This window comes from Polypterus senegalus, chromosome 15 (assembly GCF_016835505.1).
Source record: "Polypterus senegalus isolate Bchr_013 chromosome 15, ASM1683550v1, whole genome shotgun sequence".
Taxonomy (NCBI): Eukaryota; Metazoa; Chordata; class Cladistia; order Polypteriformes; family Polypteridae; genus Polypterus; species Polypterus senegalus.
Genome location: NC_053168.1, coordinates 43,895,392 through 43,919,368, shown reverse-complemented (window position 1 = coordinate 43,919,368; position 23,977 = coordinate 43,895,392). Strand labels below are relative to the sequence as shown.

Sequence of the window (23,977 nt, the reverse complement as noted above, 5' to 3'; positions counted from 1 at the left end):
TTCTTATAATACAAATATAAAATTACATATCACGCACTATCCGACATGAAAAATGTAAATCCACATAAACTATTGACCAGCTGGTAGACTAACAGTGCTTGTCTGCTCTACTGAAAAATGATAACTTGGGAGGTGGGATTGCCTTCATACATAATCAAATTATTAAACCGCAAAACTATACAGAAGTAATTGAGCTAGCAACATACAAATCTTTAGTTATAGATACAGCCTGTACAAGCAGATACATGTATTTAATTTGTGCCTTAAATATCTTAGTGCATGCTAATTCTTCAATATACTGTGAAACTAGTTCATAATCTCAAACTGCTCTACAACTATTATGGCTCTGAATATTCTTTTACTGAAAAACTACATTTTAGAAGAAACAGTTACTTGTATTGTGACAGTAAATAAAGATGCAGAGAGCTTATTTTTCACTTTTTTGTAATGCTGTAACTGCATACATAAAATCATACTATACAAAACACAATTCAGCAGAAAATGAACATTTGATTTAATATTATTTATTTTATTAAATATGTGTCAATGCAACATATCTGTGTCTATCAACTTTCCCTTTCTGTTTGGTGTAAATATCAAAAGACTACAAAAGGTATGCCCTCTAAGTTGAGCAACGATAAAAAAAAGATAGCTGGGGAATATATCACACTTATTTTCAAATAGCATGTTATATAAAAAAAAACACGTTAAAAAAGCACTTTAGTCAACAATGCATATTGCATTATCAAAGCCTTTCAAATCTCAGTAACTGAAGGCAAACACATTGCAAGATTGATGCAAAGAGAATAAAAATACCTGGACTGGACGGTTGGGTGGCGTGGTTATAAGGGGTGTGGGTCCCATGGCTGAAGCAGCTGTAAGGCTTCTCTCCCTTTCATCTTGATAAATTCTGTCCCTTTCTGCTTCTGGTAGCTGTAAAAAATTCTGCATTGCCCTCAGATTGACCAGAAGTGACTGGGAAGCAGTCTTGGGGTCTTCTTCCTTTCTAAGAATTTCTGAGAGTAAGCCCTATTATTAATTCAAAACAAAAAAAATAAAAAAAAGTACTGTAATATATTCTACTGTGTGACAAATTGCTATCCTGACGACTCAATTTTAAGAGTGAGTGACCACTGTAATAAACCAATTGCTTTGGAAGCAAAAGACAAAGTGCAACTTTACTGTTCATAAACATAAAACCACAGAGTAACTACTTCTTCACTTTATTCTGTTTTACTGTAGTTAATATGCTAATGCTTAATTTTACAATGAAGTACAAATAGATCACAAACGTGTTAATATATGCAAAGTTTAGTGTTGAAATTCCTACCTTTGCAACCATATTCTCTCATGTATCTTATACTTCACAATATTAAAGTAGGATAAAGACTATACAAATGAATTTAATTATTCACTTCCTTCTATCTCTGTAAAATGAAAATATTTGCTTAGTGTAGCACATGCATTTGCTAGAAACGGTATGTATACACTGTGGTGGGCTGGTACCCTGCACAGGGTTTGTTTCCTGCCTTGCGCCCTGTGTTGGCTGGGACTGGCTCCAGCAGACCCCCCATGACCCGGTAGTTAGGATATAGCAGGTTGGAGAATGGATAGATGGATGGATGGTATGTATACAGGGTAAAAATGCCTCTCTCATTTAAGCCAAGTATTCTGAAATCTTTGAGACTAACTTAACACAGAATCTTAAAAGAAAATTAATTCTGGACTGTATCTTTTGAACATTTTTTTTTACATTCTCATTGTATCTCTATATATCTGGGTACATTTTGTGGGCATACTATTTCTTCAAGCATCCTAAGGAAGCAAATAGTTGGGCAATTAGTTACTCTGAACTGAATGGTTGAATGAAAGCAATGACTGACCAAAGCTGACAAACGATAAAGAAAGGAAAACATACATACACAGTACAGAATTTATACTATAATGTGTTATAGTGACAATTATTTGTAGATAACATCTACAATAATATGTAGTGGATATTTTCTTAGGGAATCACAGACGTAGCATTGCTGACTCTCAGTTCCCATGCATTTCCTCCCACCGTCCAGACACATGCAGGTTAGGTGGACTGTCAATGTGTTTGTGTGTGCGTGCTCACCATGTGCTGGACTGGTTTTAATCATGTATTGTTCTGGTCTTAGGTTTGAAACCAAACTGAAATTCAACAAATTTCAGTTTATCCTGAATTCTTTCCTCTAATACACTTTCAACAATATGTATTGTCTACACCAAATCTTTTGCCAAATTATACCCACCCACCCTGTCAAATAAATGTCACTTGCGAAGGCATGATACATACAACTATCATTAATGAAACTCAGAGATCCTGGGCATTTTTGATTATATTGTGTTTCCGTCCACTGCTTTACCTCTCTTTACCTCATCTTACCATTACTGACAGTATAAACCAACTACCAATAAAAAATTAACTGTACTCTGCAAAATGAGATTAATTGAAAACCAAAAGTACTTGTTATTAAAAAGAATAAAAATGATTTAGGAGGTTTTTCTTTTTAAAAGTAATTTCCAAAGTAACATACAACTTTATACAGGCTTTCTAAATCTCAACAATCCCTTGAATCATTTTTGTGTAATGTCTTATGGATGTCTTCAGTTGACCCCCCACCAAGCTTTTCACTTTTACAAAAATGAAGTTCACAGACCATTACCTGATTAATACTCTTCAGATTCTATCTATAGGATTTTTTTAGTGAACACATTAAACAGCTTAAAACAGTCTCATTTAACACACATACCATACCGTCATAAAAAAAAGTATGACTAGTAACGTTTTTTGTTGGTGTTGCAGAATACAATGACACAAACAGCTAATCAATTGTAGGTTTCAATTTATAGTATATAGGTAGTATATTTATGTGTGTTAAGTATTTTGTCCCAAACCCTCTTAATCCAATTCAAGGTCAGGGTGGGCGGTAAGGAGGGTGGCTGTAGCCTAACTTTGCAACACATGCTACAAAGCACCAAACAGCCCATGACAGGACACCAGTCCACTGCACAAAAACCACAAACACGCATACACTTGTAATCACACAAGCCAATGAGGAATCAGCAATTAAGCTAACCAGCATGTCTTTGGGGATGAGGAAGTAAAACAGCATACCTGGAGGAAAACCCAAGCAGACAGAGCAAAATTAAACATGCATAATTAAAAACATGAATGTAGATTTAGATTTGACAGATTTCTATTACCTGCACTGGCTTGGCATAAATGTACACTGTTTACTATGCTGCTACTACTGTACTGCTATAATGGGAAAAAAAACTGACATTTGAAAGAGATAAGAATAACCTGTTATACAAGGTCAGAGGCAGCACTGCAAAAAATGAAATCCACAACAGCTTTATGTACAGTGTACAGCAGAATTCTGCCAATCATGTGTGAAATGACTTAATCAGCTGCCACAGGCCAATGTGTTTCTTGCATACTGTGCATGAAAACTAACTTAAATTGCAAATATATGTTTTACAAGAAGAAATGAATATTCTGTTCTTGCTCTCCCTCAAGTCTTCCATTTATAATTTACAGACAATAGCATTTCTGAGGCAAAGCCAACAAGCACAAAATAGTCTGCCAAGTATTTCCATAATCAAACCACTGGAATCACCATCATTCTGCCACAAACACTCTTATAGCATGGTTTTATGACAGGACAATATTTGCCAGATGCACTTTTGCTGCACTGAGTGGACACTTTCATTCTCATGCATACTGAATTTTTTCTTGAAAGCCATTCTGCTTTCATGTGTTGCTCAATAAACTGCTCAGCTGGTATGTTAAATCATTCTGCAGATGACAAATTCATGGACTGGTAATGCATTTTAGAGAAATTCAATGATTTAATTTTACTCAGTTAAGAACAGGATCGACGGTTTATTCCTTCATGTGGGGAAAAAAAAAACAAAAAAAAACAAAAAAGTCCAGTTATCAAAAATACCATATAAAACAATGCACCATAAACAATCAAGCTTTAAACGTTAATAAACAACTGAGCTACATGGTGGATTAAAATTGATGGCATCTCCCAAAGATACTTTCCTACCTACTGCAGCTCTTTTATCTATTTGCAATATGTAACCATTCACCCCTTGACCCTGAAACAAGTTAAACTGAATTCAAATAGAATACATAGTATGGTCCATACATCCAATTTCTGAACCCATTTTATCTATCATAGGGACACAGGAAGCTGCACCTTACCCCCAAAATATAATGCACAAGCTATATATCTGCAACCCTAGTTGAGACATCACTTCCTTGCAGAGCATGTGTAATAAATACATACATGACTACAAACAGGCATTTACGGTTATGACAAATGCTGGGTAATGTTTTTAAACAGGAGATAGATAAAAAAATATTTTTCCATTCTATACATAAAATGTCTTACTCTAAACACGTGACGGTAGCAAATTTGAATTAGATTCTGATACAGACAAACACTACGTTTACAATTCTGTTTTCTGTTCATTATAAACTCAGGTTAACCACAAAATGACAATAGCTAATGCAAGTACTTTCGAGTTACTAGTTTGGGTAGTGGTTGATCTAAACTAATATAACATACAAAAAGACAAAAACAAAAAAAACATATATTGGTTGGTTTAACAATACCTTTATGTTTGCAAACACTATGCTTCAATAATAATCCAGTGGTCAAAGCTTGCTTAGTTTTTAAGCATGTACATTGCTTTTTCAGAACCCAATTCTTCTGTAAGTACAACTAGCTATAAAAATTCACTAAAAAATAATAAATCACCATTGCATTCAAAAGTCATTACATTTTTTTAAACTATAGATAATTTAAAAAGAGTCTGCCAATTTGCAAAAAACACTGCCTGTCTGCTCTCCACTTAGATTCTTCTTTGAACATAATGACTGATTCCAACAGATATTATCAACCTCAAAGAACTTCAAAGCTCCCAAAAAAATGTAGTTTGCTGTAACCTCCCAGAAATATGCAGAACATCTTTAGACATTATCTTTCACTTGCTATAAACTGAAATCACATGTGTATCTGGTGGTCCACAATTAGACTCCACCCCCACACACGAGTGTTTGCCAAGTGTTTCGGAGGAGAAGTTTTTGTCTCACCTATGGGCAAACAGTTTTGCCATTCTTTGTAAGAATTCAATATATTAAGTATCACCAGCATCTAGTGTTTACATAAAAAAAAATCTAAAGCATTTATAACTGTACAGAATTATGTTAGTCATGGGAAACATTATGCACAAAACCAAGATATCACTTGAAAAGTGCAAAAACAAACTTCTGTTGTAAGTTTTCAGATACAAAAAAAGAAAAGAAAATCCACAGAGGATTTAAGCACACTATTAAATATTGATAAAACAACAAAAAGATGTGAAAACAAATTAAAGTGAACTCCAGAACAATAGCATATTCAGGATAAACACAGAAGTTTGTGAACTAAATACATTTCTTTCCCAAGCAAGGGTGAGTCAGCATATGTAATTGCATTCCTAAAAGGAGGAGCAACATATTTTTTGATACTTCTTATACAATCACATTCACATCCTTGCTAGGGGTTGCTACAGACACTATGTAATGAGACAGGCCAAACGTATATTTTTGCATTCGCTTTTTTTCCCCCACTTTCTCATTACGGATTTTAAAGTAGCACTTTCAGATTATATAAGACAGTGACATGTTTTTTCTGCAAGTATCACATTAAAGCAAACATTTTACATATTTGTTAAAGGTTAGTAAAAAATAACTAAATCTTAAGCACTAGTGGATCAAATTTACAGAGCACTGGACTTGTAAGTATAAGGGATGAAAATTAAAAATACTCTCTTTTCACATACACACACACACACAAAAAAAGTTAAGTAAAGCTTACCTGAGTTCTGTTAAAAGCCACACGAGCAAACACTGCCTGGGAAATCCCTGCTCTTTTCAGTTCATCTCGTACCCACTGGTAGATTTCGGAAGACACCTCACTGTTGGAGGATACCTGTTGTTCTAGTGGTTTGTTGAGTGACCGGTTCACAGGAGGATGATTCAGATACTGCTGGCTAAGTGACTGCTGTGCTAAGAGTCTGTTGACTGCATACTGCTGGTTTAATAGCTGTGCCATTACTATCTGTTGATTTACAAGTTGAGGGCTGATTGGTGTAGAAACAAGTCCGTGGTGCAAGTTGGGCAGCTGAGAACGCACTGATTGCTGTCCACCATGAGGAAGCTGTACAGGAGAAGGTGGCTGTTCTGCAGTGCTCCCTGGGATAGGCTGCTGACTAAAGTTCACATGATTTGCACCTGGTGATGACAACTCAGACAGGCTTTCCATTTCAGCTATTAAAAAAAAAAAAAAAGAAAAATGTTTATATACCATAAATTCACTTTACTAAAAATATCTTAAATTAACCATTAATACAAAACCTAGCCTTTATATTTAACTACTGCAAGAAACTGGAGCTGAAAATGAGGGGGGTGGGGGAGAAATTAAGAAATTTTAGGTTTACAGATAATTAGTAACAATAAAATGCTCCTTTATTACTATAAATGAAAAGAAGAAAAATTAGGACGGAAAATTAAAGGGATCCAAGCATGCTTCACAAGTTATTAAATTAATATAAATACATAGATAAAAACAGCATTAATTATATAATATCCTAATGTTTTGCAAACTATTCAGAGGTTTCAAGAAACATTCAAAGGTGATTAAATTATTTCTTATTCCTTATTATAAACTATATAATAGTCAACTAAGCGATTCTTGCAACGAATAATTTACATTAATCATTTTGACTAAAATAAGTAAAATTATTAATTATATTACAGAAAGAAACAAACAAAATTACTACATGATTAAAAGGGTCATCAAGGAATCAGAGCCAGCTAAAGCTAAATGCCGCTCTTCTGACAAAGCAGGAGACAGTCCTGCACGCATCCTTAGCTAATCCCTTAGGCATAAAGTTCTTTCTGAAAATTCTTTGGTAAAAATACATGGGAGAATTTTACTACAGAAAGTAAAATAATTTACTGACATTCATATATACAAAATGTAAGTAACACATGGGAGATGGGTGCAGTCTGTTCCTATGTAATTCTGCCTATTATTCCATTTATGTATCATGCACTAAAAAACTGCAAAACAGTTACGGCTGATTCAAGATCAGAACATGTAAATATTTGTAAGAAATATACAGCACCACACAAGAATCAAAGAAACCAAACAAAATTGTTCTTGTGACACTTGTGGATAGAATGTTTATTAAAATTGCCAATTTTGCAGTTGACCAATATGAAGGGATGCAACTGTGATATAGCCAAAATCCACAGCAAATAACAGTAAATAGATATCTAAAGGTGTGAAAGATGTAATGCAACTCACTCCCCCATCCCCCATTTGTCTAAGAACAGCCTGAATTCCAGCAGAATAAAAGGTTTTGTCTTGCCCTCGCAACCACTGGTGCACCGCTTTCTTCACATCATCATCCGTCTTGAATCAATGACCACCCAGATGTTTTTTTTAGTGGTCCAAAAAGATGGAAATCACATGGTGCCAAATCTGGAAAATAAGGTGAAATGTGGCAATGCCTCAAAGTTCAGTTTCTCCAGACAAGCCTTGGTTTTCTGAGCAGTGTGTGGGTTGGCATTGTCTCGCAGCAAAAGGACTCCTCGAAACAGCAGTCCCCATCGCTGGGATTGAACAGCAGGCTTAACATTGGTCTCCAAGTAAGTCACAGTAGATTGCACTAGTGACTGTAATACCACTCCACATGTAGTGTTTGACAAGACAAAACCTATTACTCTGCTGGAATCCAGGCAATCTAGGCAGGTGGTGCAAGTGTATTGAGAGGCGTGGAGACTACATTGAGAAATGACATCAGTTTTGCTGAGGTTCATTCAATTTTTGACAAATCTCATTTTATAACATTAGCTTGACTCCCCCGTGTGTGTGTGTGTGTGTGTGTGTGCGCATATGTATATATTCCATCGTCTGTCTGTCTGTTTTTCACGACAGAACTAATAATGGATTTAGATCAGGTTTTTTCTATAATTTACTTGAACATTGTGGTTAATTTTCTGACTTCTCTCATTACAGTTTAGTTGCAGAACTGCTTTATTCACACAAATCCATGAGACAGGCTGTGGGCTGAGGGGAGGGGGAGGCAGGATCTCAGGAGTAGAGACATGGGCAGGGCCATCCTCACTCATGTGCCAGCCTCCGTTCGAGTCTCTCTACCTTGTTTCCCCTTAGCAAGCAATACCAGTTTGTTCAGCAGACATTATCATCTAGAAATTGTTATAGAGTAACGTTTGACATTTTTGAGAGAGATAACAGCTACGAGTGTTTTAGAGGGTACCTGCTCATTGGCTGAGATATTACAGCCATGTGCTCTTCTCCCCATGCGGGGGATGCTCTCCCATAAAAGCTGAACACGATCAGATACAGTGGCAAAGTTTGACATTGGAGCTTACCTACCTTCCACTTGGCCAGAGATACCTTGCCAACTTTTTACATTTTTGGCAAAGATGTCACAGCTACATTCTCACCCCTGATAGCAAAACCAAAAATATTGTATATTAAGAGGCCCTTGAGTACAAAAGCTATCAATATAAATTCTTTAATACAAATTACATATTTTTTACTGATTTTTAAAATTTGTTCTGTTTCATTACAATGTGGATGGAGCTTTTTGACAATTTATATGTACTTTTTGGGTATAGATGTATCTGTAAATGAATTCAACTAATGTTATTGGAAAGCGAAAATATAACTAATGAGTCACTTACTTCGACCCAGAAAATAAAAGTTCCTTTATGAGTTTTTTTTTTTTTTTGTTTTAAGCAATATCGGTGTAAACAGTATCAAAAACATGGAAAGGTAATGTAAAAGCTACTAGACAAGCAAAGTAAATAATTCACTATAAATATGTTACAATAATTCTTATTGGTTGTATAAATTGTACAATCACAAGTTTCTCACAGGCTGTAAAATGAATTTCTTCCCAAATTTCTTTAAATTGAAACTCGAGTGTAGTTTAAAAAAAAATAAATAATAATGGAAAGGCAACGTTAGCTTGTCATAAATTATCTATTAATGAACCTGCCTAAGCCAGATCATTGCACTTCCTTAGGGGAATGATTAGTTGTACAAAGTAAAAGTGTGTATTCAGTTCAGTTCAATTGAATGACTGAATGCCCTTTCCATTCAAAGGTGCACTAAAGTTTCATGAATGCAACTTTGAAATTCTGTCAATGATGATTTTTGCAAATGAGGAACTTAATCAGATATGAAATTCCTGAAATCTGTCTTAATTGCAAATATACCCTTTATAAAATGTCTTCTCATGGCCAGAGTTCTATCAAATATATAAATGTACACTTGAAAACAATCTGCTTCAATGGACTGAACATGAAGTTAGGTTACAATGTAGCTCTGCAGATGCATTGCTTTCAAAAGACTTTCATGCACACATTGAAAGTGGAATATTTCCTCACTTTTATAATAAAGCCATGCAAGCCTCCACATAAGCACAAAATGCATGCTCTAATCTTTCTTAATTTCAAATTCTGCATACTTAGTACAAAAACAAAAAATGCTAGTGTATATATTTGTAGTAGATATATCTAACCAAGTCCCATTTCTTTAGAATTGGGTGTCATTCTTCAAACAGGGACCTTGAATTAAGCTTAGGTTTCACAGGATGAATTCAGGATATCATCTCTCATTTTTTCCACAACTTGTGTACTTCATTCCACTGTCTGAATGTTTCTTATTAACAAACCAACCTCTCCATCAACAGATGATATACCCTAAACACCAAAAATGGCTACATTTATGAAGAATATAGAGACACAAGCACACACTTAACTAAGATGGCCAATACTGGCACTGTCCTGCAATGTGGCAATCTGCCAAACGAACTACTGTGCTGCTTACAGTAGCTCTGACAAAATCACCTTAGGTTTTTATTTTGCAGCTGGAGCTCAGAAGAGAGAAACTGTACTGTTAAATTAATACATTACAGTATTATTCAACTTTGTAATTGTTCTGTCTGCTCTTGTGTTTCATGTAATTAAATATTGCAACTGTACATTAAAAACGTGTGTGAACTTGACAAACAGTAATAATCGGCTGAAAACAGTAATTCAAGTTTCCTTAGAAATGTTGCAGTTTCAAGGAAACATTCACACACATATCATTCTAAAATCAAATGAAGAAGCTTTTCGTTAACATAAAACACAACAGAATAGTAATAATCACCTGTCTATTCACTACATTTGAGCCACTAACTGGTGGAAACTAGACTAGGAAACTAGAAATTGTCAAGATACCAGTCTAAACAGCTTAAAACTAATGCAAAACAAAAACTCCTCAGTAACACATTTATGCAGCCAAAAATGTGATTTGTTTATTGCAAACAATGGAAGACTATCCCAAAAATCATCTCCTCCTCCATTATAAATATGAATCTTAAACATTAATGTCGCTTTGTAGGAATAAGAATGGAACGTCTACATTTCTTTTTGGTCTTGGTCATAAAGAATCAGCTCTAACACACTTCCAAGTTTTTTTCATGATTCCTTTGTACACCATAAATGAAGTGTGCCTTCAAGAATTACAGTCAAAAACCAGATAAACTGCCCTCACAATGTACTTGTTTTGGAATTACCTCCCAGTGGAAAAGTCTGCATGTTTTACAGAAACTGTATACTAGATAGCTGTACTTGTGCAAAAGTGAATGAACTAGAATTGGTAATTCAAAATTGAACACAAGAGGCTACAAATTAGTCTATAACTTAATTTATCATGAATAACAACATTAAAAGGCCAAGTAAATAGTCACCATGTTAAAAATAATCAGTAGGTTATGGCAAATTTTTACAACATTCAAAAAAAAAAAAGTGCTCCAACTAAAAACAGCATTATTTGGACCATATCCATTAATACAGCATATTCAATGTTACCACACCACGTAATTTGGCACATTTTAGCCACACATGACAGTTCAAATTCAAATGCATAATGCACAAATATTTTTTACCTACAACATAATTCTCAACTGTTCTATAAACAATCTTGGTTAACATCTTACAGATGATGTCCGTTGCTGATAAAACAATATCCTTCGGACTTCCGATTGGGTGCTTTTTTCTTTCTGCCACACATCTGCTCTTACACATTTTATATTTCCAGTCGTCATCATTTGTTCCCTCTATAACCAATTTGGTGTTTAGGGCTTGAGCCTATCCTGGCAGCAACTAAGCAAGGCCGGGACTCCAGTCTTTTGCAGGGCACATGCTAGCAGCAACACCAACATTTTGAGCAGCGTTGCTAAATAACCTAACTTGGATGTGGAAGGAAACAACTTATGCTGGGAAAAATACACATAGATAGAGGCCAGATTCAAGAACAAACTACTCCATGTCAGATAAGCAAAGAGAATAAACACCACATTGCCATTAGATGATCTGAATGGACTTAATTCGGTGAAAAAAATAAAAAAAATTGAGAATGTTCAGCATGTGCAGTTTTCATGTTTTTCAACAGCTTGTCCAGCCTCCAACGACTAAATAACATGTGAAAACAGACTTTGACAGAAATATTTTATATATATATATATATATATATATATATATATATATATATATATATATATATATATATATATATATATATATCACTTAATTTCTGTTTTAAGAACCAAAAATATAATTAGATTTTATCCCCTTTTGCATTTTTTTATCATTTTTTTATCATTTTTTAATCTGCGAAAAGGCAGCAAAGCAAAGCAGAAAACTGGATTAAAACTGTAGCAAATAAACAGATCTTAACTCAAGGAATAACTGAAGACTACCTGAACAACATTTACATTTATTTGTGCATCTCTTTATTTGCTTTGGCTTACCCATCATATCTTTTGTCTTCTTAAAATGTTTATACCATCTACCAAATTCCTGACATTTCGCTGCAGAGACATTTGCATAGTAAGTGCTGTTCACAATGGAAGAAATCATACTCTGCAACAAAAAAAAAAAAGAAAGATTACTTATTTAGTCAGAAAGTAGTAAACAGCATTTTTGAAAATGTACAGCTAAATACTTTAGGTGTGCAGGTCTGCAATCTGAACACAGTACACTTCATTCATTTTCAAAGTACTGCTTAAGTGTCTCGTGCCTGTCAGATGTAGATTTTTCCAAGTGCAAAATGTCCCATTTGTGTAAATGCCACAAAGTCTGATTAAATGAAATGTTATACTGTTGATAAAAGTGTAGAAACTCAATAGAGTAAAAGATCATGTTTGTTTATAGATATTCATATTCTGTCTATCCAAATTTATAGAGTGGAATGGAGCCAAAGCCTACTCCAGCAACATTGTCCACAAGGAGTTAACCTTGCATGAGGTGCCAGTTCATCAATAAACACAATGAATGCAATACACAAATATCCAATTTACAATTCTCAACTAAACTAGCACACACATTTTTTGGAATTTGGGAGAAAAATGGGAATACCTGGAGTAAAACCCCACAGAGACACAATGACATTGTGGAAACTCTGCAGACATCAAGCAGGCCAGGAGTCAATCCAGGCTCCTGGAGCTGTAAAGTGGCACTGTAAACATCTGTGAAAGCCTCTGCTCATTTCAAAATAATTTTAACTAAAGAAATTAATAAACAGTAATAATAAAAGCATGTGCTGTGAAAAACAATGTTATAAAAGGATGACACATTCCTTTCTACCTTAACTAAGAAATGCTCAACACAATCTGCTTCTTTGTGCAAAACGAAAAAAGTGTGCCCATGAGAAATGCATAGAACTTATTGATATAAAACACAATACAAGGCTAGAAAACTGCTTAATTGCAAGCTTATCTTGACGAAGTACCTTTATTAAAATGAAAAAAGTTGAGCAAACAGTATGAAGAAAAAAAAAGTGTAACTTTTCATTTTTTAATGTATTATTCACAAACAAGAGATTTCTTTTTATTAAACTGAAGCTGTTACTAACACCTTATAGGCCTGAGGGTGAATAGCTGAGAGATTGTTTTGATTGTTATAAATATTCAAAAGCCAAAACCATCTGTTTTCAAATTACAGGTATACCATCTTTACTATTTCTATAAAATCTGAATATTTCACTGGATTACTAGGCCTCTGGCTTTCAATAAAAGCTATACATAGTAACTATGCAAAAATAATGGGTCCACATATTTTTGTCACTAACTTAACAGTTATTTTGTTAATTCTAAATGAAAGACAAATAACCCTTTGAAGTCTGGTGCAATATAACATGCTATTTCAAATCTTTTAAATTTCTCTTATATATTAATAGTATATTACCAATACATGTGAATTAAATTATTTAAACATACAAAGTAAAAACCATAAGATATAGAACAAACAATAAACATGAAAAGGGTGTGCATTTCTTTTCAAATCATTTTAATTTTAAACTTAACAAACTAGTGAATACAGAAGGCAGACTTAAAACAGAGATGCTCCAAGATCCAGAAAAGCCCGACTAGAAAATGACAACCAAGTACCTAAGATTATAATTTGAATTCTTGATTAATCAAGCCCCAGAGATGAAAGATGTATTGCCTTTTTAGTATGAAGCACACATGACAACAAAAATAAGAGGTAGGCTGTTAAAGGCATATGTCGCATTATAGAAATGCCTTTCTCGGCTTCAGTGAAGTCAAAGGTTTTACGGTACTCTTCTGCGTTTGTGAAAGCATATTAAAGAAGTTAATTATGTTGACCAAAGAAGTGCACATTTTTCCAAAAGGTAGCTTCTTCTAATACTGTAGTACAAAATGACACAATGGAGAATGGGTCATTTTCTATGTGTTAATATCTAATCACTTCTGATGATTAAACAGCAAAATGTAAACAAAACATTAAAATAAACATGCATCTTGTTCACCATTACATGCTCAACCAAAAATTAAGAAGCAGCATCTGACATGAAGAAGAGCTTAAATTTCTAAGCTGCCATCTGAATACCGTTAATGTACTGTCCTCATACAGTATTACAGTACAGCACTAGTCTATAGTATTCCACAAACCTTTAACTATGCATCTGATGTTAAGCTTCTGATAGATACAGTAACATGGTTTTCCCCCAAGAAATCTAACAAGAACACAGTACTTGGCTGCTTACAAGTATTACTATCAGCAAAGTTATTCCCATGCCCAGGAAATAAAGATGACACAGTAAACTTAAATCTGCATGGGCAAATCTTTTACTTTCTGTGGTGATGGAGACAAATAGAGAAAGACAGGAAAGCAAGTCTAATAGATCTTCTAATAGCAATTAGATAGTTTCATGCTATTAATTACTACACTTAAACTGGAATATAGTTGGGAATAACAATGAATATTTTAACTATTGGTAAAATCCTGATCTCAGTAGACAGAACTTCACTATTGCAGGCACATATAACTAAAGATGACTGTTTCAATTCAGTTCGTGCTGTCACACAATGTATTGACCCCAATCACCGTTCACTTTGTGGTAACAACGATACAATCTTTAGTATATTTTAACCAAACCAATCCAAAAGTCTCTTGCAAACTCTCAACATCTCATTATGCCCACATAAAGGACTAAATTTGCTATACAGTATATTGCTATAAGTGTAAATGGCTAATAACTTTGCAACATGAGGTTGTTCTTGAACTTAATGTCACATGTGAAAATACTATTCAAATATTTGTGAGTTTTCTTTAAGGTGGCATAACTGACTAACAAACAGATATTCACAAAACCTGTCTGTGAACTAATAACCATAAAGAACACTTATCATTCAAAGAAGTATTAACATGTTAAATTAACATTTTTATAGAATAAACTGAACCTCCCAATATCCTACAGAAGATGTGGAAATAAATAATTTTGTTTTTGATTCCACATTAAAAAAAATCATGCAAATAAAGTTTTATATTTAAATAATAAAAATATGGATGGCTGAAGTATTTCTCTGTCACTCCTTAAAGTGTTTCAGTACGTCTCCAACAGGGTCCTGTAATAATCTAAAATAAAAAAGTTCACTAAAGCATAGCATATTTCTAGAAGCTTTCCAAAGCTTTAATTTATATATACCTACAAAAATGATTTTGTAGAAATCAATTAATAAAAGCAAATATATAAACTAAACTACATACCTAATGCTGCTCTATAAATCCACATGTATAGCTTTACAATGCTCTTCTACCTTAAAAAAAATCTAAGGTGAGAATGACTTCCTTATTTGTACAAAAATCCTGTATTTGGCATTAAGAGAAAAAATCTGATTAGGTCTACATATTACAGTAAACTTGCCATTTAGGCTCTTGCATATGTGCATTTAGCTCTTCAGGGAATATGGGAATAGCTAAAGGGAGAGAATGATATTAGACAAAAAATAAGTAAGCAATATGTTCAAATTGCTAATTGTGTGTCTTTGGGTTCATCCTACCTTTTTCATTAATAAAGTGATCATTACTGTACTATAATGAAATATATTATGGACATTAAGAATTAAAAATGCTACTGATATAATGAAGAAATGTATAAATATCCAAAATCATTGATAAACTAATACAGGAAAAAAAATGCATATAAATCAATCAATCCTTTTTGAATAATTATCCAATGGGGGGTCAGTCATTTCTAGCCACCCTAGTCCCACAACAAACTGTAAATATAGCAGTTTCCTGGCAATTCGCTACAAAGCACTCTGACATTATTAGAAGATGACTGTTTAGTAAAACTAATACATCCATATCTATCTCTCAAAACAGTCAAATCTACTTAACAATTTTGACATGCAAATCCAAAAAAATTCTGCATTGCCTAGATTTGCTAGGACAATTCCTCATTTAAAGAATAAAGACACTAAGGGACTATTTTTACAATATGGAGATTCTACATTCTTTTCAAATGCACAGTTGCCTGAAGCGCAAGTTATTATTGTTGTTCTGGGGAGGCAATTCTGAACAGGAAATATGAACATAAATTTATTTTCAGCTGAGACTGCTCTCATCTTAGACTTAATAAATATACATTTCTCCTTGAATAAAATAGCATTAAAATAAGCTGCTGTAAAGTACAACAGCAAATAGGTTTTCAAATTAATTGTACTAATTTGTTTTGATGGTGAACTTAAGGCTATCATTTTATTTTTCAAAATCAACAGCAAAACAAATATAACAAAAAGGTGTGTAGATCAGTCTGCCAAATAATTGCTTACAAGTGCACCAAAGAAAATTCATCATAAAAAAGTGATCATTCATCAGGCATTTGGCATTCAAATAGGGACATTGCAGCTACTGGATTCTTTTTTCTTTCTTTCTCTCTCTTTTTTTTTTTTTTTAAACTCCAGCACCTGTGACAGGGGACATTCTTTAGCCAATGAGCTCTGGTTCATGTCTTTCAGTAACTCCTTGAGGGCATTTCTTACTGTGGAATGTGTCCACTGTTCAGGAGGCAAATCTTCCAGTTTAGGGCAACTGCAAGGAGGGGATAGATTAAAGAGAGGATTAATACAAGGCAGCATCCTGCTGCAAGCATTCCTTTAAGACAGACAGATTTCATTTGGCGCATCAAGCAGATGCATCTGGAGATTGCTCTCAGTCTCCTGATTGTTCTGATTAGTTAATTACTTTATACAACACATCTGCTGTATTGATGCATGAATTATACATCAGCTGCATGTGGCGACTATTATTTCATGTTACTTCTACCTTCCTGCTCTGATGTGCTTGGTGAAACAATTTAAGGTGTTACTGCCTAGATTCTGATTCTATTTTTTTTAATATATATTTACACTGTTATAGAAAGTATTGATAAAGCAGAAATAACCTAATGTAAAGCTGGAGGATAAAAGTAACACCATTGACATAACACAAATTTGAGAAACACTGAACAAATTATTATTAATTGAACCTCTAACAATACTACATCATTCTCTGCTTTTAGGTTATTTTTAATAAGAAAAAATTAAGATTATTAAATGAATAATGTATTTTTATCTAAAAGGTACAAAATACATAACATGATGTATATATGAATCATAATCTGAGCTCTTCCTTACACAATTTTACTGCTATAATAAAAGAAAGCACAAAACACGATCATAATATTTCCAGACACACCTTAAGGGAATGAAAAATTTGCTAACACTCATAGAACTGAAACACGCTTCCAGCATTCCTCAAGAAAAGCATTTTATGCATTTTGACTGGTATGTGTCATAACTAACCTGTGCAACTGAATTTTCAATGTGACCACATGATACACATCTTGTAGCATGTCTGCTACTGTGGCATCCGGTGCATCTGTTACATAGGACAAGGGAACTGGATTCCATTTCCCTACCTGAATTAGGCCTGTTTGGAAAAAGAGAAATAAAAACAATGTTTTTGATTCAAAATAACTATTTGAAACAAATGGATAAAAAAAAAAAAAAAACACTTTTGACAGTGGAGCAATTATTTCTATGCAGATATAAAACGGTAAATATTTTACTCATGTTGGCAATACCGAGAGGATGCAGAGAACGAAAGATAGAAACAGAGCAAGAGAGAAACAGAAAAACTTGAATTCATTGTAAGTAACATTATATCATTATATTCAGCAATGCTTTACTTCTTTATAAGCCAAACAAAAGTAGGCAGACTAAGAAATAGGAGAGAAAGCTAAAGAAACAGGTATGCACTGTATCACATAAATGTCTTGCATGACAATTTTTTTTCCATTGTTCCCCCCCCAAAAAAAAAAATCTCTAATAGGTAACAGGGGAAGAGTGGAATAAATACAGGTACATATCAATCTTCTTTATTTGTTCAACTTTCTGCCTTGGGACAAATTACCTTTTGCCTGGGCAGCAGAACTATGGGAATATCCAAGAGAAAGAAGGGCCATTTCAATGAGCTGGTTGAAGAGCATATCCTTTCTCACCAGCACAAACTCTGCATGTTCCTCTTTACTGTCAAAATCAACAGGACTTTCATAATGCTCAACCACACAAAATACAGGAAGCATATTGCCTGTAACAAAACAAAAAAAAAAAAAGAAAAGTTGAAAGCTTACAATTGATTTATGTCATATGTTTATAAAGCAGTTGCTCTTTGCTGTAAACCTTGACACTGGACCACGAGCCACACAATCGTATAAATATCTCTTCCAGACAAATACTGTTTGTCACACTAAATACTATGTGATTGATAAATGGCACACATTTTGTCAAGGAAGATGAAACAAGAGTACCAATCCTTCACGAAAGCCACGACTATGGACTCAATGGATGACCAACACAAAAGAAAACAAAATAAAAGCTGCAACTTAAATCACACAATTTCTATATTAATAAAATATATTAAAGGGCCTTCAAACAAAAAAAAATAAAACTCTCAACAAGAAACATGAAAAAATTGAGTGTGGGAAATTATTAAAAGGTAATATTTGGCAAAATATCCAAATTTAAAATCTCCTATGAAAAAGAGGAGCATATTAATGAATGCAGAGAAGATGTAAACATTTGCTTATCTGATTACATCTCCTGACTGGATCTTTTGAAACTGTCAATAACTTTACTTCCCAGTACCAAAGCGTGTAATATAACATTCATATTTTTTCCTTCTGTTGGCTGGCTTTTGTCCTTGTCAAACACTGTGCAGGAACTACATCTCTCTGATGAAGGGCAGCAACATTATAACCTTTGAATATAAAAGTGTAAAATGCTGGTGACCATTGAGTTCTAAAAATAAAGTATGATTTAAACCTAAAGGCAGCGTTAAAGCTTTCACATAAGGTTTATGAGTCTGTGTAAACAGAGTGCCTGCCATAAGAAGTAGGAAAGTCTGTAGAATCCTTGTCTAAAACTGTCCTGGCATTGGAGTTTGTTGTGCAAATATCACATAATACCAGACAGCTGAAATCTCCTATTCAGGAATTTATGGAACTTATAAATTTGCAGGCGTCAGAGAGTCTTTTTTTTATATAGCCCCAGTGAATCGTGGCACAATATTAATGCACTCTGTTTGAGAAGCCATAATAAATTATATTTTTAATGTTCCTACCCCCGCTTTCTTAAGATGCATACATTCCTGGCAAACAATCAATAAATAGGGTAATCATGAACAGAGGCCAAAGAATTTGCTGAAGTGCTGCTTTTCCAGTTTTAATAGATAAAGATCTAACAACAAGGACTGCTGTGTAGGTTTATTTCAGGATCAATATATTCTTTGTTTTCAGTGAACTGAGAAAAAATAAGTGATTGTATAGGAAATGTTATTCACACAATGTACTCTGCTGCCTCCTTAACAGTGTAAATTATTTGTATTACAATAGAATTTTAAAGATTACATTTCGGTACTGTGTTAAAACCAAAATAAACACAGACAAAAATGACCAAAACAAACTAGTTGGCATTCACTAAAAAATATATATATATATATATATATATATGCAAAATGCGGAATCTCTTGACTATTTATAAGATCATTAATTGAAATATTTTTAGATCTTCAAGAATAGGACTAAAAACCCTATGTCACTAAAAAATATTCTTTTGGTTTTAAAGTTGAAAATTACATCCCCTTTAATTGACAAAAATAGTCACCTCTTTTATGACATGTCTTCATAAGATGTCCTGAAGGTTTCAGTGAAACCCCTGGGAGTTTGGTCCCAGTACTTCCGAGTCGTCCTCTTCCTAAAGGGCTTCCATTCTGCTCAACACGTGGAATTTTAGCAGGTGGTCCTTTTGTATCACTAATATTGTTTGACAGTTCACAATTCTCCTTTCCATGGCTGGACTCGCTGAGATGATCCATTCTCAGCACCACCTATGAAAATCACCTAACAAACATTTGGACAGAGTTAAGGTCAAAATGGAATAAAACAGGAAATAAAAATGCTTAGCACTACATAATATCAACAAGTATATTAAATTGTATTCAAAAGTAGTGTTTATTTACATAAATACTATGAGACATCAGTTAAATGAAATTGGAGGAAACATTCCTGTGTTGCTGTAACCATGCCACAACATATGAGCTGGGGGGTAAGCATACATGTAAGGAGAAAGAAACAGTCAAGCAAATTTAGCTCAAGACCATGTTAATATTTAAAAACATGGTACCTAGCAGTGCAGTAATCAAGTAGAAATTAATAACTTTTTAGCATGTTTAGGTTCTGTATACAAATATTTAAAAGTATTATTAACATCTTAAATTTGATAAATTAATTGAAACCAGAGAACATGCAAACTGAAAACAGAACAGTTAATATTAGAAATCCTTAAACATCACTAATTAAATGATGTACAATTTTTGACTATCATTCAACACTAAATTTGTAGCAAGTGGACCCCTTAACATGTAGAGTGTATAGAATCTTATTTGGTGTACATGAAGTGCATTAACAACCCTTACGTAGTGTGCACTTTCGAAAAGGCATAAATGAAAACAGATAATTGAGCCATTAATCTAGTATTATTATAGCTATGTTATTGTTCACATCACTGAGTCATTATTTAAATTCTCTCGTGGGATTGGCTGGATATACTTTAAACACATTTTTTATGCTATTACTGGGAATCATAAAAGAGGGGGTTGGGTAAAGGAAAAGGAACCAAACTTCCATGTATTATGTGTGCTTGTCCCACTAAGCATTCCCCTGCGGAAATTAAAGAAGAAACAGATTCATTTAAAACAAAAACATTACATTTTAGAAAAAGAGCCAAGTTGGTGTATTAAATTTGTATTAATTCTTAGCATTTGCAGTGAAAACACCACCCAGACAGAACATGTGAATCAACCACCAATAAAGCACAAAAAAAGGTTACATGTACTGCTGTTTGGTTGTAGGTTTAATTAACTCAAAAAGTGTAATGTAAAAAAAAAAAAGCTTTTTTTTTTCCTTGCTACCTAAAACCGCTCCATTATGTTCAGCATTCTAAAAATGGACAAAACAAAGCATTAACCATATTATCATTTGCCAACAACTATATTAAACTTCAAGCTGACATAATGATTGTGTCTGAATTTAGAATGGTGTCTTCTGCTTGAATACAATATCATCTAACTGTCTTTGTGCTCATTTCCTAATCAATAATATGCAGTACTGCATTACATTGAGCATGTGGGCCTTCATTTCGGAGATGTGCCAAAAGTTGAAATAAACCTGCAGATGCCACTGCTGTCAGATGCATAAAATGATTATAGCACTGTAGTAAAGTATCGTTCCAACATTCTTAAAGTGGCACACACAAGTACCAATTGGTTAAATGACAACACAAATCAAAGCCTTTATGTCTTGCAAGAATATAAACAGTTCTATTAGGTGTGGGGTGGGGGATTAAAATGTTTAATAATATACATGTGTTTATTGCACAAACATCTGTGAATAAGTTTGTATGTTTTGTTTATTTTTGTTACTTTAACCTTTAATAACAACATTTTTGAGTAACGAACAAGCCTCTTTATCTAGGGGTTTTAATAAACTTAGACTAAAGCAAAGCTTCCTTCTTCAAATCTGAAAACCTTGACGATTTCTAAATTCTTGGTTTTGGCCGCTATCCATTGAATAACTTACAAAACTGTTACTTCTAATTTGGTGTCGACGATTAAAATGTTACGCCATCATTCATTCGTCAAGCCATGCTACTCAAGTTCCCCCCCTTCTTTTAAAAGTAACTAGAAAGCAGCAAGGATGTTATAACCAATAAATGCTTAAGTAAATGCAGTGCCGATTCCGCTGGAGATAGAGGTCCAGGTCAGGATTTTGAGGTGACCTTTTAAAAAGACAAAGAAGGCAGCAGTATACAGAGAATGAGACAAACCAACTAAACTAAGAGAAATGAAGGGGAAAAAAAACAATCGAAAACTCACCGCTGCGAAACTTGAAAGCATATAAAACACACTGGATTAAAAAAGGAAAAAAGAAACTGATATCGACAAACACGTCTTCTTTTTGTTCTTTTGAAGGAAAAACTTGAAAGTTTGCCGCTTTCTATCAGTACAGATATATAGGCACCAAGGATGATCTTCTCTCTGCTGACAAGATTCAGAATCTCAGTGGATTATCCAAAATAGAGATTTGTGGGGAGAATTATCAGTATAATTATACCTGAAAAATAGCAACTTGTGTGTTGGCAAGCAAGGGCATATGTGTGCAAAGAGTTAATGGACTGTCGATCCCGTGTGTCAAGACACTACGGACCAGTAAATGAAGAAAGGCATAAAGGCAGTTTCGCGACCGGCTAAAAGCGAGACCGGGAAATGTTCGTTATTTCACAAGTGCACAGAAGAGCCTTTCGGAGTTGTCACTATCCTGCGAGGAAACAGGCGAGTAGGTACTGAAGAGCCCAACATCAACAGCAGAAGTGAACAGAAATAATTAATTTTGTTAGCTGTCGCTCGCTCGCTCGCTTTCTTGCTTTCTCTCTCTCTCCTTTTCTCGCTTCCTGTTAACCCGACCAATATTAGAAGAGTCCACAATACTGCGTTAGTTTTGCATTCACTGGTGTCAGAAAAAGACGAAGAAATGATGTCTTCACGTTAATATAATTACATTAATAAATAAAAACACGATGCACGGCTCGCAAAACAGCAACACTGTAAAACGGAATTAAAGAAAGTGCGTTTTAGTTTCCAGACGAAAAAACAGGGTGATTGTGTCAGAGATGAATGACAAATCCTTCTATTATGATGTTTTCTGGTCGTTTTGTGTGCCCGGACGGAGCTTCTCTCTCTCTCTCTCTCTCTCTCTCTCACACAGTGTCGCTCGCGCTCTCTCTCTCTCTCTCTCTCTCTCTCACTCACTCTCCCCGTCTCTCTCTCTCTCTCCCCCTCTCTGTGTCCCCATTAAATTATTAGTTGTATTGACTCATCACTCCTCCTGCTGCTGCTGATACTGCCTCTCCTCATTTCAGTAGAAAATAACACCAGAACCGATCATGATTTTTCAAAAGGTTCTCAACGAATAAGGAACGCAAAGCATAAAAAGAAAAAACCTCAAACACACACACATACATACATAGATACACAAGATCCCTCTCCTGCATCCAATGACCTGGCAGCGAAACATAACAAAACAGAAGGGCTAAAATGTATAAACTGGGGAAAAGTGGAAAGAGAGAGGAGGGTGCGATTTCCGGCTGTGCGCGCAGGAATTTTTAATCAGCTTGATTAGAGTGAGGCGGCTCTGCATTTATTACAGAAGAACACACATACATACACACGCACGCACACACACACACACAAAACGACACACGGGCTCGCGCGCACGCGCAACCGAAATCGCGTAGGGACACGCGGAAACGTCCAAATGGGAGAAAAAAAGCCATTCAAGCGGTCAACAGCCAGGAGCATTCAAACGTTGCGTTTTAATGCAAGTTTCAAAGCCATGACGTAATAGCCTGCGTTACCGGTATATTCGAGTGAAGGATGCATTCCTTATTTCCCGTAGTGGAACTAGATTGTGGACGTCAATGACAACAGAGAAACCGGCATTTCTAATTAAAGGGTTATGGGGCACTTGGAAAAAGAAGATGGGGATACATCGATTAGGACAATTAAGTATATATTGTATCGATTCATGCACAATGAAAAGGAGACACTGTAAAAACCTAATACGCGCATGTATTTAAAAAAGGAAGAAAAAAATGTGATTATTTTACATCGCGTCGAGATAAATTAACACTTAAGTCAAGTTATAAGGCAGAAAAAGTATTCAGACTCACATGAATCGCCGATTTCGGTAACGGACCAGGAAGAAGGAGGAAAAAGAACGCCGCACACACAGTATACACTCGCCACCAGTCATATGACACGCAGGAGGACCTGGAGCAAAGGGGATTATTAACTGCACCGAATAGACTGAATAACTGAATTAATAACACATTGTGCACAAGGATGGTACGTAATATTTTCAGGTGACACATGCACACGCGGTTGGAGGTGGGTTCGGAGTGTTTA

At 34.6% G+C, this 23,977-nt stretch overlaps 1 protein-coding gene across 6 annotated transcripts in view; it reads right to left on the bottom strand.

Annotated features, from left to right (window-relative positions):
• Nucleotides 1-23,977, bottom strand: part of satb1a (SATB homeobox 1a) — a 67,008-nt gene that overhangs the window by 28,747 nt on the left and 14,284 nt on the right. For 2 of the 6 annotated variants that reach the window (XM_039736510.1, XM_039736513.1), the window contains exons 2-8: nucleotides 19,621-19,856; nucleotides 17,870-18,046; nucleotides 17,260-17,386; nucleotides 16,384-16,507; nucleotides 11,920-12,031; nucleotides 5,901-6,352; nucleotides 817-1,029 (exon numbers count right to left, since the gene is read on the bottom strand). In XM_039736510.1, the coding sequence (XP_039592444.1) occupies nucleotides 817-1,029; nucleotides 5,901-6,352; nucleotides 11,920-12,031; nucleotides 16,384-16,507; nucleotides 17,260-17,386; nucleotides 17,870-18,046; nucleotides 19,621-19,831 (1,416 nt within the window). In that variant the 5' untranslated portion in view covers nucleotides 19,832-19,856. Of the gene's footprint in view, nucleotides 1-816; nucleotides 1,030-5,900; nucleotides 6,353-11,919; nucleotides 12,032-16,383; nucleotides 16,508-17,259; nucleotides 17,387-17,869; nucleotides 18,047-19,620; nucleotides 19,857-21,889; nucleotides 22,759-23,742; nucleotides 23,883-23,977 lie in introns of those variants that run through there. The other 4 variants (XM_039736511.1, XM_039736514.1, XM_039736509.1 and 1 more) reach the window with 4 other exon arrangements.